A 15,967-nucleotide genomic window follows, 5' to 3' on the forward strand; every position below is an offset into this window, starting at 1 on the left:
GCGCACGGATTCGTCCTGTTGTAGCACCCAGTAGCGTTTTTAATGATTTAGCATAGATAGGATGTAGAGTTCCGTCGTTCCTGTTTAATGTGTTAGTCGATGTCTGTATGATAAGGGACTCAAGATTCTGCCGTGCTGATGTGTTCTTTTCTGTTGTCAATATCTTTACTTGATCCCAGTTAATCTCGTGGCCGGATTCTTGCACATGCTCGGCGATGGCATTAGATGCTGCTTTCCGGTTTCGGACGTCGTTCTGGTGCTCTCTCAGGCGTCTCCTGAAGTCCTTTGTTTCACCGATATATATTGATGAGCAATCGGCGCAGTAGACTGCGCCGATTGCGCCGAGGAACGACGGAACTCTACATACTATCTATGCTAAATCATTAAAAACGCTACTGGGTGCTACAAAAGGACGAATCCATGCGCCGATTTCTTCATAGTGAACAAGGGAGCCGTAGTGCTCCCGAAACGTCTTTTCATCTTTTGACTTTGGCCAGTGACCAGCAATCTGCATCAACATGATTCCTGACCAGACGATATGCCGTCAAACCCTCGACTACATGAAGGTCATAGGTTACAGAAGGAAAAGAGCCCATTGTACAAGAAATGTGGTTAACGAGAACAGAAAACTGGGTGAGTTGGAATGGATTCATCTTTAAGCAGCGCGAAACAAAGGACGTAGAGGAAGAAACACGACACGACACGAGCGCTACTTTAAAGATGCTTAAAGATGAATCCATTCCAACTCGCCCAGTTTTCTTTTCTCGTTAGCCTGATAGCACGTCCTCGACCATTTTCGTACTCACCAAATTTGGTAACATTAACAGTGACATTTTCTGCAGGTTAGCTCGCTTCATGTGCGTCTTCTAATTAAACAGCCTGTATTTTCAGTACTCATTAAATAAATCCAGACATTTCGATTTTGGAAACTTTAAACATTTTGGGGACTTTCCACAAAATTTCTTACATTCCCAGACAACTCCAGGCCTTCATGTTTTTCGTTGCATAACGACCATTTATCTGTATTGAGGCGTGTATAAGATGTTTACACTTGAAAAAAAAAAATATCCGAACATGAATGGCGAGTGGAGCCTGAAAGTGTTAATTACCGACCTGCACTTCATCCTGGAGATGCATCTGCCGGGGACCCTATATATGTTTTGCTTTTAAAATCATTTTCATTCAGCGGCTTTTAATTTTCTGCGTTCTTTCACCATACTTTCGTTCCGGCCTCGCTCAAGCTCTGGGTGTACCTTTCTCCGCTTTGTTTTGTTGCGCCAAGCCACGCATAGCTGATTTGTGTTTCTTTTGTTCTGTATGATGACTTACACCTGTTGTCAGTTATCCTGAGTTCGTTGCCAGTTTTGATTTGACTCGTTTTCCTTTCGTGCCCTGCTTTTTCCTTAAATGCTTCATGCGCTCATAGGCTAAGACAACATTCAAGAAAATATTTGTCTTTTTAAGCGCTCTCTTCCGGGCAGTCAGCTTAGCTTGACGACGCCTTTCGAACGGACCCAACTACATCGGGTAAACAACCTGCGAAGTGCCGTCACACTGCCTCTTTATCCCCCCTAATACTGTGTAACTCTAGAATCGTTTTAATGGCGCAGGTGGTGGCCTGGATAAACCGGAACTCTGAAATTGCGCAGCAAGTGCAAATGGTTCATCTCGTGCGGGACCCGCGAGGGATCTACGCTTCTCGTCGGAACACAAGCTGGTGCATAAATGCCAAGGAATGTGGAAGCGCAAAAGCTCTTTGTGCGCAAATGCGTCAGGACCTTGACGCGTTTGAAAATCTTTCAGGTGAAAGGTGGCTGAACCGGAAGCACAGGGTTCGCTTCGAAGATGTGGCTGCGGATCCGGTTAACGAAACAGAGGCACTCTTTTCCCGCCTCGCTTTAGAATATGGACCGTCCGTGACGTCTTTCGTGAAGACCCACACGGTTGCTAACGAACAGCATATGAATGATCGCTACTCGACTAAGAGAAACACGAAGGAAATAATCAGGAGCTGGACTAAGAAGTTGTCGAAGCAGGACATTGGCTTAGTGGAAAGGTACTGCGGGGACATATTACACAGGCTGGGTTACACTGACATTGCCAGTGAAGCGCGGATAAGGAATTAAAAATGATCACGTTTGAATGGCGATTAATCCCTGCGTTCAGGCTTTTAAATGACGTTCCCGAGCGGGGAGCGACAGCGAGCGTGGGCTTGAAAAGCTCTGTCTCCAGCTGCGACAAGTGGCTTTTCATGACTGGCTGTGTTGACGTGAAAAACTCAACAAAGAAATTAGACAGCGTGGCGGAATGAAATACAGGGAAAAAAAGTAGGAAAAAGTAAAAACAACCGAGTTCAGAGAAAAATTCAAAAGGAAGGGAAAAAACTGGGGGGGGGGGGGGGGGGGGGGTGAAGGAATTCTGAAGCCGTGGGTTCCTGAGAAATAGTATGAAGAGATAAAGGGCACAAGTTAAGTATAAATTGAACAAAGAGATAAAATGGGCGAAAAAAAAAAATCATTGACGGGGAAAGGACACGCCGGGGCGGAGGGGTAGGGTAAAAGAAACAATAAAGCAGCGTACTGAACTACTGGGAAATGCTCTGGCCATGTTCAAGGCCTGTTTAAAAGTTACGCCATTGCCGGAATGTACCTGAGAGATTCTTAATTTCCTCTGGATATGTTGATCCTTGCTGGGTGTAATGTTTTAAATTTGTGGATTAGGAATGCCTCTGTGTATTTATGTCCCATACAGACTTGAAGCCTCACTGAAGAATGAACAGTTCGTCGAATTTGTGACCGCTTTTATTAAAATGTTTCGACACTGCCTTTTGGATTTTGTCTGGCGCTCATTAATTGCCAGGTTTCTCAGATATATTGCTTCTGACAAGAGGAGCACTGAAGCATGTAGATAACATTAGACGACGCGCAGTTAAAGCTAGTCTATATATCGAAGCTAATGATGCTTGCAGTGCTTCTAACAGTAGGGGTCCGTTTGTTAAATCCTTGTATGCCTTGAATCTTGGTCGAGAGCATCAGCTTGCTGTTGGCGGGGCTTTCTTATCGAGCCTAGCGTGTACTAGGATGTATTTCAGGTTTGGGTTGTGTCTGTTGGTTTCCTTTGGAGCGTCGTGGAATATTTTCTTGAGGCGATCGTTGCCAGTAAAAATAGGGTGATATTTCCTCAGAATATTGTTCATGTTCGAAAGGGCGTTCGAGTAGTTTGTTATAAGTGCAAGACGCCGCTCACTGTTAGCTTTTGTTCGGTTTTAAGTACATCACCTCTTTTTAGAGTGAGTTGCTCTTTGGAAAGCATCATTTAGGGAGCTGTGAGGATTGTTGCTATCAACAAGGGTGTTTTTTTTAGTGACGGTGTTTCAAATAGCCGGTATTACATATTATTCTTGGCGCGTTGCCTGTCGTACAAATATGCATTGCTTACAGAGTAATGCGTGACGGCTAGTGAAATCTCGTATTGCTGTCAGTCTGTAGCCTTATTGTAGAGTGTGGTTTTAACCTGTCTATATTCTAAACGAACGGTAGCATCAAGAAAATTGACGCGTTTAAGAATAGTGGAAGGTAAATATAATGCTACAGTGGAATCAATTAAGGTGCGAGACAAATGCTTTTAGCGTCTCAAATCCGAGTTCCTATATCATAAAAAGGTCGTCTATGTAACGCATGTTTATGAGCGGTTTTCTAAAAATGAATTTAGAAGTATCAACTCCAGATAGCCGCTTAAAAAGCTGCATAAAATTGGTGTGAAGGAAGTGCACATACTCGTTCCATACACTTGAATGTAATACGAAACATCGAACTCAAAAAAGTTGAGCATGAGTACCAATTCAAGTAGCGAGAGATGCACTTCAGTTTCATGCGGGACATGGAGATATTGAGTTAAGGCGTTCGAGTGCGCGTCGATCCCTTCATTTATAAGAATATTGCTGTACAAATGGGTGATATGAAGTGTAATCAAGTGTAACTGTGTAGAGGTAGCAGCCCCGTAGCAAGGAATGTTTTTCGGGGGAGCACAACCGAACAAAATTCTATTTTTTTTTAATACGGAGGGAGAGTAGGGTTTTCACTCATGTAAGCGTGAATAAAATAGTTTGTCTGGTGCGCATGTAAGGTAGCCCTTAATTTTATAATTACTCCCACAGACAAATTTTCATACTCGGCAACCGTTTAATACAATGTGGTCGTATATACATGTAGTTAGATAAAAAAGCGTTCAAGTAAATACGATAACATCAACTGCTAAACAGAGACCTTACTATTCTATTTCACACATAATCATAACGAAATTGTTTAATCCATTAAACGTATAATTATACAGGAAAGAAACAAGAAACAGAGCTTCATTTCAGTGTGGCATTGTACGCGCCTTCTTTACTACCAATCCTAGTTACACAGAAGCAGCTAGTACGAAGCATATACGCACCGTGAAAACTGAACATACAGGTTACAATTTAAACGAAGAAAACAATACACAGCATTGCACACATTACAGTAAATATTCGCCACAAAGAAGAGACAACTTACCAACTGCTACATTAAGCATTAGTATCAGCACTACTACATCTTTTTGTGAGTGGCATAATAAATCACACAAAAAAAGAAAACGCTACGTACGACGGCGTTTCCCTTTTTTTTTCCTTCAGCCCATTCTCAATATGATTTTTCGTCGTGCTGTAACCCAAAGTCGCCTTGGTTTCGCCGTAAATGCCGAAATAATTTCGACAACGCTAACTGAAGCCCGATGAATTGACATCAGGGCTAACCCGTTAAGGCACTCTTCACCTGTGCGGCCCGAAGGTATGTTTTAACGCTCTTCAATGTAGAGAAACTTCGTTCTGGAGTGGCGGTAGTCGCTGGCATCGTTGCAAAAATCTTGAGGAGAGTTTGAACATTTGGAAATAGAACCTTCTCGCAGTTCATCAGCGCGTCAGTGGTGTAGCGTGGCGTCGGCTCTACTCTTTTTGCTTCTCATTTTCCTTTCTACATCTGCCATTCTCCCCTTAGCGCAGGGATGTGCGTTGTCTGCATGTACTGCATGTGAAATTCAAAACCCGGCGGCACGGATTCAAAGTTTCCTTTAGAGACGTACGTTGGCAGAACAAACTGAATATAACTTAAATTTGCCCTGCGGTTTGCAAAGTAGCTCTCAAGAGAAGCTCTGAGATTTTCCATGTTAAAATAAACGTCACTCGCCTATAGTATGACTCCGTTGAAGTCGAAGAGCAATTACCCCGGTGATTTTGAGTACCAACCACTCGCGGTATTTCCGAGCTTACTCCAAAATCAGCGCTGTATTTTGACATACAGAGAATATTTTCTTAAACATACTTCTCTTCAGAATTAGCAGCCATTCTTTCCAGCCTACAGAAAACGAGATCTACCTAGTATAACGCGAAGACGATGTCAACCAACATGTTCTGCAAATATTCGGACAGGTGACGCGTTATGCTTAAGAAAGCGTCACAGACAGCTGAGTCGGCGGACGCCATATTTACGAATGTGGTCATTTTTTTTTAACTGGGAGGATTGCTCTCTTTCACATCCCCAATTCTGTGCCATTTACCTTCAGGAGTACCATTTCGGTCTCTGTCTCTTTCACTCTAGCTGAACTGTACGCGCGTACTGCGTCTAAAAAAACATTAAGAAACACGAACAGCACAAAGAAGCGGCAGCAGGAAACGCAGCGGCTTGATTTCGAAAAACAAAGGAAAATCCCAATGAAGATAAGAGAACAGAAGCGAGAACTCTCTCGCGAGAAAACATCTGCATCCGAGGGAACCTCGAAGATTAGGTTTTTAGGTTTACGGGTTTTAACGTCCGAAGGCGACTATGAGGGACGCCGCTGTGAAGGACTTCGGAAATTTCGACCACCTAGGGTTCTTTAACGTGCACTGACATCGCACAGCACACGGGCCTCTACAATTTCGCCTCCATCAAAATTCGACTGCCACGGCCGGAATCGAACCAGCGTCTTTCGGGTCAGCAGCCGAGCGCCATAACCACTCACCCAAGCAGCACAGGTCATCGGCCCAATATTGCAACAGGATGGTCCCATTCTGGTACTTTGTAGGGCCAACTTCGCCTATACAGTTCAAATGTTGGGCCAATTACTTGTGCTGCTTGGGCAGCCACAGCCGCGGCCCCGGAACCTCAAAGAAACGCCCACGGAAGCGACGGGGTTCTTAATTAGCAGCGACAAAAATGGTAGCCACTGGGTTAAAGTAATTGTTCTTATAAGAGCCTTTTCCCGGAATAAAAAAGAAATAAAATACTTTTTTTGTAGCAGGTGAACGTCTTTCTAGCCAAGCTGCAATGCGTTGATGCCGTTTTCGGACATATCTCTGATTCACCCGCCGCTACAGTGCCCGCGACCCTGAAGTCGTGATTTCGACGTTCCGAAACCGTTGTTTCTTCTCGTTGCCCCATATTGCGCTTTTGAAGAAGTTTCGGAATGCAACGTTGGGTTGTCTGGTCATGATACGTATGCGTAGACGCGCGGAGAGTAGGCTTGCTTTTGTTTGCTTTGCGTTCATTCATTGCAACACAATTGACATGTTGACTCCTTGACAAGATTATATACCTCAGACAGGAAAAAAAATTAAACTAGACAAAACGAAATCTCAAACGCAGCTAGATTTAGGCAGAAAAAAAAACCAGGTGGCACTTTGGCGATCTAAAGTGTGCGAGGCGAAAGCCTTCTGACAAGGTCAGATTTCGCGGGTTGGTGAGCCAATCTGGGGTGACCCGGGCCAAATTTGGGGGTCGCCGTGGTGTTCGCAGTAGTCGAATTAGGCTGGACATCGATTTTGGTGAAAATCGGCCAAGGCCAAATTTCAGGGGTGACCTGGGCCAAATTTGGCGGTCATCATGGTGTTCGCTGTAATGGATATAGGCTGGACATCGATTCTGGTCCAAATTGGCCAAAGGTAAAAGTGTGAGTATGACATCAGTTCTGTTGTCGTGACTTCCGGTTGACGATGTAAAGGACGGACAGCATCTAGACCGGGACTATCGGCCATTAAAGGCTTTCGCCTTAATATATACATATTTAGAAGGCGCGCCATCGCACCGAGTGAAACCTTTGGCGGTGGCGGCGGCGCGCCGATGCCTCGGCGCACACTTCTAAATGGAACTATGTGGGTATGACGTGAGATAACGAAATGACGGCATAGTTTCGGTTTCTCGAATCGGAGATGGCGGCCATCAAAATTGGTTGTGTCCTCCTTTTCCCCCTGAACCCCTTCTCCTCAAAAAATATCCTATAACGGTTAGGAAAAAAGTCTCGTTACGGCACTGCTATATATTGATACATTCGTTCCGCTATATATCCTGATGGGAGATGAACAGAGGAGAATATTGCCCCAAATCTTTGCAGTGTTTGTTTCTTCTTTCTTCAAAGCTGCCCGCATGCCGCTTTATCGCTTTGTTAGCGATGCAAGACGTGAACAGATTTATCTCGAAAATTCGCCATCAGCTTTAAATTGAGCTCGGCCGACAGCAGCGGGCATTCAGTTTGGTCACTGCCGAGAACGCTTGCTATTACGCCGCCGCCGAGCGATTCAGTCTAATGTGGGCAAAAGCCAGCCCAAATAGAGAGTTTTGTTCAGACACCATTTTCGCAGCCTTTCTGCCCTCCGGACTGCAGTCACCACCTCGTGACAACATAACGAGGAGTGAAGTAAGCTCACCGCACCATCAGTGCTCGGTAAGGGGTACACGTCCTTCTTTCTGACCGCATTCTAGCGATGATAATCGATGAAAAATTGGTATGGATTGTTCTTTTCCTCACTAGAATTGGAGGCGCAGCCCACGGGCTGGACGACTCGCGCGTGGCTCTTTCCTGCCGCATCTTTTGGAGAGGGTCCGGAATGTTTTTGTGCTCGGCCGCCAAAACTCGATACTGTTTCTGGCGAATGTGAGTGGCATCCCTCGTGTTAATTTTGTTTTGCATGCGAGAAGCTGGCAGAGAGGAAAGCGAGCCAATCCCGGGTAAAGTAATACACGTGGGTTTGAAGCGCGAGAACGTATTGCAATGCACGCCGATCGGTAGAGGGGCAACTTGTTGACTATCTGTGGCAAATCAGCAAATAGCCCGGCATCTCTGGTGCGGTTAGGTAGAATCAGAAACTGCCGCGATAGTGCCAGTACCAGAGTCGTTAAACCTCGCCAAACGGAAGACGCACACGCTGTGCGGTGAATTTCAGGGCCAATATGTGCGTGCAACCGTCCGCTTTGTCCACGACGGCACGTGAGACTAATACGTTTTTCTTCAACAGATTGGATTCGACCGGTTCAGTTATGTTGTGGTGAGGCCCCAATCGAACTCCAGAAGATTGCACGGGGACAAAAGTTGCTGTCCGGGCTGGCAGGACCACATCTTGCATAAAGAAAAGCAAGCCGTCGCGACTCTGGGGCGGATCCTCGACTAGTGAAGACAGAATCTGTCCTCTATAATGCTTAGTGCAGCCCCCCCCCCCCCCCCCCCCCCCTCGCGCAAAATGTCACCGCTCAGGATGCCGTAACGCAAAGAACGTGATAACACAATAAATTCTGTCCTGAAAGTTTTGCCACCCAGTACAACAAAGGTCCAGCAAAGGGCGGCATGACCTAAAATTTCGACGCCAACGCCGCAAGAAGAGATGGTTCGGTCCACCTTAAACATAACTTTCTCCAAGATGATGTCCAAACGAAAGTGTCATCACAAATACTGCGTACTAGTGTCGACCCAAGCAACAGTTATAACGTACTCACACACAGGCATTTTGCTCTTTAGCATGATAATGGGAAGAGGTACGGGCGAAGTTTACCGTTCGGCTAACTTACCTCCATCGGTCACGACAGCTAGTTTCCCAGGGGCGGCGGAATGAAGCGGCGACGAGGCGACGGGGAACGGCCGAGCTGCATTGGGGGAGTAGTGATTTTTGTGTCATGGGTTTCAATTTCAGTTTCATTCTACTTGGATTGAATTTGGCCTTGTCTACGTGCATCTGTACTTTGGATTGTCATGTGATCGTTCCATATAAAAACCCATCGCGTAATTAATAAAAGGTCATTCGCCATGTTTTGCTGAGTCTCGACACACTTCTTGGGCGGTCTTCCGGGCCGACACCACACTGGCGACGAGTATGGGATTTATTAGGCCCACTGGCTGTTATGAATCAGTTTAAAAGTAAAGGGATGATGTCCCGCCGTCTTCAGTTCTTTTCTCCATGGCCTATTTCCGGCGGAAAGCCGCCGCGGTGGCTGAGTGGTTATGGCGCTCGGCTGCCGGCTCGAAAGACGCCGGTTTAATCCCGGCCGCGGCGGTCGAATTTCGATGGAGGAGAAATTATAGATGCCGGTGTGCTGTGCGATGTCAGTGCACGTAAAAGAACCCCAGGTGGTGGAAATTTCCGGAGCCCTTCACTACGGCGTCCCTCATAGCCTGAGTCGCTTTGGGACGTAAACCCCCTAAACCAAACTTATTTCCATTGGCAAATTCAACTTCTTCTTCATCAGAGTACTTCGGCGTCTACTTGCTTCCTCCTGCGTCGTCATCGAGGACCGGGCCCCTGCCAAGGAGCCGCGTTCGCCCGGAGTACTTAAGCTATGGAAAGCGAGTGAGTGCGTTCATCACCGGCGTGCCTAAGTGTGAATAGCGTGCGAGAAAATGAGCGAGGTTACGTTTTGAGAGGTCTCGAGTTCAGCCGGTTGAGGAGGTCGCTAAGCCTAGCGGACCTGCAGTTACAGCCATTGCGTGAAACCTGTTGCTGCGCAGAGGAGGAGGAAGGAAGACCGTTGGCCGCCATTTTCTGCAACCGGCAATCGTGAATACTGGAAGACCGCCAACTTTCATGTTCAGTATTCTATGCGGAAGGAATGAAGAACCGCAGGTGCGTTGTACTGGGTCAGCATTTTCGTTTTGTAGCCTGCCATTGAGGAGGCCGGGAGGCTGCTGCCATTTCGTAACCGGCCATTGGAGGAGCCGGGAAGTTGCTGTCGTTTCCATGACAGGCCATTGAGGGACAGGGAGACTGCTGCCATTTTCGTGAACGACTATTGGGGAAGCCAACCTCCATTTTGAGTATTGCTTCGGGAGACCAATGCGTCATTTCTCGCGATGAAGTTTGAAAGTTGAATTGAGCGACGATTGTAATAGGGAAATACAAGCTGCGAACAAGATTACCAACGTTAAAGGCGTCCGGCGCAACAAGACATCGTAACACCGTCTCCGAGTAGACGCAACTTCAGCAGTGTTGCTACCAGCGTTCCGAATGAACGCAACTGTTCCGACAAGTTCCGTTAATGAACGCGAACAGACGCGCAACGCTCAATATGCCACACTGCTAGTGCTAGAGATGTGGATCGGGTTGCCACATAACTTCGGCACCTATACGTCCTGCGCAAAGAACTTGTTTTTATTGTGGACGAGTTTGATATTTTCAGTCTGTCTGCAATCTTCATCGATCTTCTAATAGATGGCAGAAGTACAAGAGTACGCGTCAGAGGAAGATTTACATTCCAGCTACGGCATACGCGCCGGAGGAAGAGATCATTCCAATACTACCGTTCATGAGGTAAAAACGGCAAAAACACTTGTGCCACATTTGCAGCCTGTTCCTCGTCCAGAGAAGCCTTTGCAAAAGTTTTCAACCGACCTAGTAGGCCCGTCTGAGCAAGCGCCTCGACATTGTCGCTTTGCCATCACTTCAGTTGATTATTTTTCGAAATGGCCTGAGGTGATGATAACAGATAATGTAATAACTAAAGAAATTAGAGATTTCTTACTCGATGTTTTTGCAAATGAAGGCTATCCAGAAGAGATAGTATCCGATCAAGGCCCTCAGTTCGTGTCAAAGGAATTTAAGCAATTTCTGAGTAACAGGGCTGTCAAGTTAACACATTCTTCGTTATATCACCAACAGGCCAACGGAGAAATCGAAAGATTTAACACAACTTTCAAGTCTTTTGTTCAACTGTCATCGTTGGAATGTCGGCCTTTGAAAACCACAGTTGCACAGTACTTTGGCATATATAGATCTGCGCCTCATGCCACAACAGGGGTGGCACCGCCAGTTCTCATTCATGAATTATGTCATCATACAAAGCTAGATATTGTGGGATTTCCTTCATTTCCGTCATTATTTGCTGATAATCCATTTTTAGCAATTCAGGATTTGAAGAAAAGGATGGAGAAGAAACAGATGATGATGAAAGAATAGACAGATAACAAACGTGGAGCACGACCACCCAGAATTCAGCCAGAGGACCTTGTCAGTTCGTAAACCCCCCATTCAGTTCAAAGCAGAGAGACGTTTCTCGGCCCCACGGAAGGTCATTCAACAATGTGGTCCAGCATCATACCGCCTAGATGATGGCAAGCTGTGGAATGCTTCCCAGCTTTCAAAGGTACCGAGACGACCGAATCGGGAAGAGGATGAACATTGTGATTTATTTCAGTTACCTTTTCCATACGATTCTAAAAGTTATGAACAGGATCAAGGCTCGGCAGGCCCAGTGTTGCCTTTTCAGCCTCCCAATGCATCATCGATACTACAGCTTTCTAAAGCTAGAACTAGCTTCACCATTTCTTCACGGCCACCAGCTGGACAATCCATATCGTCCCATCACCACAGTGGTGTGAGTGATTTACCTGTGAACGGGTGTGATGTGCCTTCTGGCACAAGTGCTCCGTGTGCAAGTGATCTATCTGTGGGCAGGCAAGATATGTCTCCTGCCTTGCGTGCCCAATGTTCAGTGCTGCCTGATGAAAGTGGGCCAGCCCCAGCTGTTCCGCCTAGGAACTGACGCCGACGACAGCCTTCGGAACCTGGACTGAGGACTTCTCAAGAATACAGTTCGGCACCGGAGCGACGGAGAAGGAGCACTCGCAAGCCATATTAGTTTATGGACTATATGTCACAATAACTTCTCTCTTTTATAGGAAGGGGCGTTGCAGTACATTTATATTCTTTGCGTAACATAATTCATGAAATGCAACCGGGTATTTCACAATTATTTCAATGTCATTTCTTTCGTGTGCAGTTTCTCCTTCCCAGGAGCGATCGTATGGGAAGTGAATGCAATATATTTCTGTGCATAATATTATACTTATATTATGAAGTGAACTGCTTTAATATTTCTGATATTTCTTTCATTCTGTTCTCAGGATTATTCAATATATGATGAGGTTGCATTTCTTATTAAGAACATTATTCTAAGTGTCATTCTAACGTGATAAAAATAATGCTCAACTGTTCAAAATGAGTACTATTTTGCGGGCTACTATGCATATTTCCTTTTCTTCTTGGAGATAAATACACTTAGTACTGTTTCATGTCAGACATTATATGTCATTGCAATCAGAGTCGTGTGACTTCTTTAGAGGGTGACTTGCTGTTTGTTTGTAGGTTTATTCCAGTTTGGTAGAATAGGCCGATGTTCTTATGTGTATATTCCGGCTGAGTAAAGCTCACCGATGTTCTATGTCATCTGGACCTTTATATTACATTGAGTACAATGTTTCTTCCGGCATATAAAACTAGCCGATATTCTAAGGTAATTTCATAAAAACAGCAAGGAGGGCCATTTTATAAGTTACTTATAAGATTTTATCAGCTGTCATTTTATTTGGATGAACAGTTCACTGCTCATGCGGACGCCCATCAGCAGATTCTCTGGGGACGCTCATAGAATAGACAATTCACCCAAACCTTAATGATATCACGTGAGCTCCAGTGTCTGACATTACCAGTAGCCTTTAATGACAATACTGCCATAGCAGCATTTGTTGAGCATTCTTGAGCATTTCAGCTTCCACTGAATACCCCTGCACTGAATACCCCTCATTATTTCATAAAGAAAGGGGGAGAAGATATATTTCGGATGGGTATACTCATTGTTTTCTATGAAATGTTCATTGTTTTTTGTGATCTTTCAGACATACACTGGTTTGAAGAAGTGTGATTAGTATGTTTTTAATGTCGAGTGAACTATTCATTGTTCTTTCGGGATGAGGTATGAAATGTTGCTTTCCGATTCAAAGCTTACATAGCAGTAAGCCACTTTTCTGTGTTAAGATATTTGTTCATGTTGTATTTGTATAACTTCGTATTCAGAATTTTCCATTCAATTTTTCAACAATGGTTGCTTTTCCCCGAAGGCCGGGAGTATGTTGTGTCCTGGGTTTAAGTTTCAGTTTCGTTCTACTTGGATTGTATTTGGCCTTGTCGACGTGCCTCTGTACTTTGGGTTGTCAAGTGATGGTTTCATATAAAAACCCATCCCGCCATTGATAAAAAGTCGTTCGTCATGTTTTGCTGAGTCTCGATTCACTTCTTGCGGCCGTGTGATGCTACGCTCGGAGGCGGCAGACTCAGCATGGTCAGGACGGGCAAAACTAAGCTGGTGAAGACAAGCAGGCGGCTGACACTGTGCAAGTACGCGCAGATCGATAGCGCAGACAACAGCGGGAGATGTGTCCGCTGCGGCTGCATCCTTTACAGACCAGCACCTCTCTGTTGTCGTAGGAGTAGACAGAAGGCCCTGTTGACCGACAATACTCTGCAGGCTCGCCTCGATGAGTTTCAGGTGACATGGGCCGGGTTCGCAAAGATGGCCCAATCGTCTGCGCCGTAACTGTTGTGTGGCTCGTCATAAGTGCGTGTAGACCAGGTAGTGGGCTGCTCGGTGCACGCTCGAAGCAAGGAGGTAGATTGGCATGCGTGATCGTGAGTGGCACCTTGCAGTTGAGAGGTCAACTTCTAGTGCACGACCCGCCGAACCCCAGTGGCGATGTCCTCAAATCCAGGAAGGTCGACTCTGGCGACAGTACGACACTGCTGGCGAGAAAGACGACAAGATTACTCAGCTTAAAGGCCAGATTTTAGGTGTTATACTAGCTTACCCATTGTTAATGCTTCCCCCAATCTTCAATGTCTTCCTCAGATTCACCAGTTAACTTGCGTGGTTTCCGCAGGGGTGGCCAATCACTGGATTGTCTCCGAGGCCTCGACTGAGCCTCCTGAGTGGGCATGACGCTGTCTTCCCGCAGGGGTATTAGAAAAGCAGCTAAGCGCCGGCTGCTACGAAGGGCCAGCTGATCCAGACGGGGTAGCCAAGCACCTCCACAAAATATGTGTGCGGATGGGATGGGTTTATTTATAAATTAATGCTGGGCGGACTAGGGGAAGCGAAGCAAGCAGCCAAGCGAACGTCTTTCGCGCGTGTTCAAGCTCAATTTCCTGCACTGTTGTTGCTGCGGGGCGCATGGCAATTTAAATAAAACACATGATAGCAAAGATACGAGTGTCTAACGAGCGTCTGTCCGCGAGTTCGATATTGTTGTGTGCCGCGGATCGTCAGAGGCACCAAAGCTCTGGCACTGGCTTTCAAGTTTACATGCCGTATGCTGCGATTTTTCAAAAAGATACCGGTATTCGCGAGCTATGTATTCATGGAATAATTATCATATAAAATGAGGGTTGAATTGCGTGTTTTCGAACGTACGTTTGTAGATTGGTTTAAATTCTGCACTTCTTCTATCCCGGCTAAAGGATTTGTAAAAATGATATTAAATGTAATCCCGCAGTACCAACCAAGCATGCAGTTTTTGATATTTTTGCTACAAATACAGCGGAAAAGTTTTTTAACTAACACTGCGAACGATATGAAGTGATTATAAGCAATTCGGAACAGCATCAAGTCAGTGGCATTAAGCCTAAGAGCCTATCAGGTTCTATTCAGCCCCTGGGTTATTATTTTTCTTGCGTATATCATGGACGGTGACATGGCGATATTTTTAACGTTCAAATGCATGCACCACGGGGCAGCACGCGCTTAAACCTCGCGCTTAAAAGTTTTGCTCACAGCTCCCACGTGGTTGGTTAAGTCACACTGCAACATCGACAGGCAGTGAGTCTACGCATTTTCTCCCATAACCTTTCTCACTGTTACCTGAGATGCCAGCTGGGCCACAGTGATAGGTAGGACATGCATGGTTTTAAAAGAGGCTGCTACAACGATCAAAGTAGTTGTGTAAGGATATAACATAAGTACGTCCAAGGAGTTCATTGTGGAAGGCCATTTGCACGTGAAGCTACGAAATGAAAGAACAAGTCATGCTTAAAATATTACAAAGTGTAAGCTCTACATAAGAACAAAAGTCACAATACGTCTCACTGCCTTGTTTTATGCGCGGTGCATTGATAGGAAGGTGTATTTGCTGTCGCAGTTATACAGCAGCCACATATGTTTCGATGTCACTCCACGTGGCGGTCACACTTCACCAGTGGAATGCAGAAATTGGATGCTAAGGTCAATAACATGCCTTCAGTGTTGTTTCTAAAGTGGGCACCTGAAATATACAACGAACCGGACATAGAAACTTACCAAATTTTACCCTGCTCTTCACATTATTTTTTCACCTGCTAATTTCTTTCGCCCCAGGCATGGCGAATTACATGCTGGAGACATGAATATGTGTTTCCTTGATGTATAATTCTCTGCCACAAACTTCCAATCTTTTGAGTAAAGAATGCGCAGATTGTCTTCAAGAAGTATTACTAACGCGTAACTTGTAGATGAACTTCATTTGGAACAGAATATTTATATTTTCAGCGATATCTCTGTTCTTTTTTACGGATGCAGTGTCTGAACACTGAAACGTCGTTTTCTAGCCCAAATATAATGCGCGAAAAGATTTTACCTTCACTGCGCCTTTGCTAGAGAATCGCAATAAGCATGTATGTTTTCGTTATCTGTTGATGATGAGAGGTGCAAAACTGGTGTAGTCTTGTAAAACTGGAGAATAAAAAAGAGGGGAACGACAAGTCTTTTCCTATTCCAGCCGTGTCGTCAATGCCAACTTGAGTTGCTAAGCAGATGTAGGGCATCGCTGCTTTCTTAACCCTATCTGCCGTGTCATTTTATTTTGAGTGCAGGTTTTTTAGCCCCTTGCCAAATGCTCATTAACC

At 45.3% G+C, this 15,967-nt stretch overlaps 1 protein-coding gene across 1 annotated transcript in view; it reads left to right on the forward strand.

Annotated features, from left to right (window-relative positions):
• The window catches only part of LOC144119926 (uncharacterized), a 102,744-nt gene extending 90,912 nt beyond the window's left edge, over positions 1-11,832 (forward strand). Inside the window, exons 13-15 of the mRNA XM_077652428.1 lie at positions 1,611-2,056; positions 9,513-9,613; positions 11,681-11,832. Of these exons, the coding sequence (XP_077508554.1) occupies positions 1,611-2,056; positions 9,513-9,613; positions 11,681-11,832 (699 nt within the window). The remainder of the gene's footprint in view (positions 1-1,610; positions 2,057-9,512; positions 9,614-11,680) is intronic.
• Positions 11,833-15,967: the final 4,135 nt, after the last annotated feature.

The sequence above is a fragment of the Amblyomma americanum genome, chromosome 2 (genome assembly GCF_052857255.1).
Source record: "Amblyomma americanum isolate KBUSLIRL-KWMA chromosome 2, ASM5285725v1, whole genome shotgun sequence".
NCBI lineage: Eukaryota > Metazoa > Arthropoda > Arachnida > Ixodida > Ixodidae > Amblyomma > Amblyomma americanum.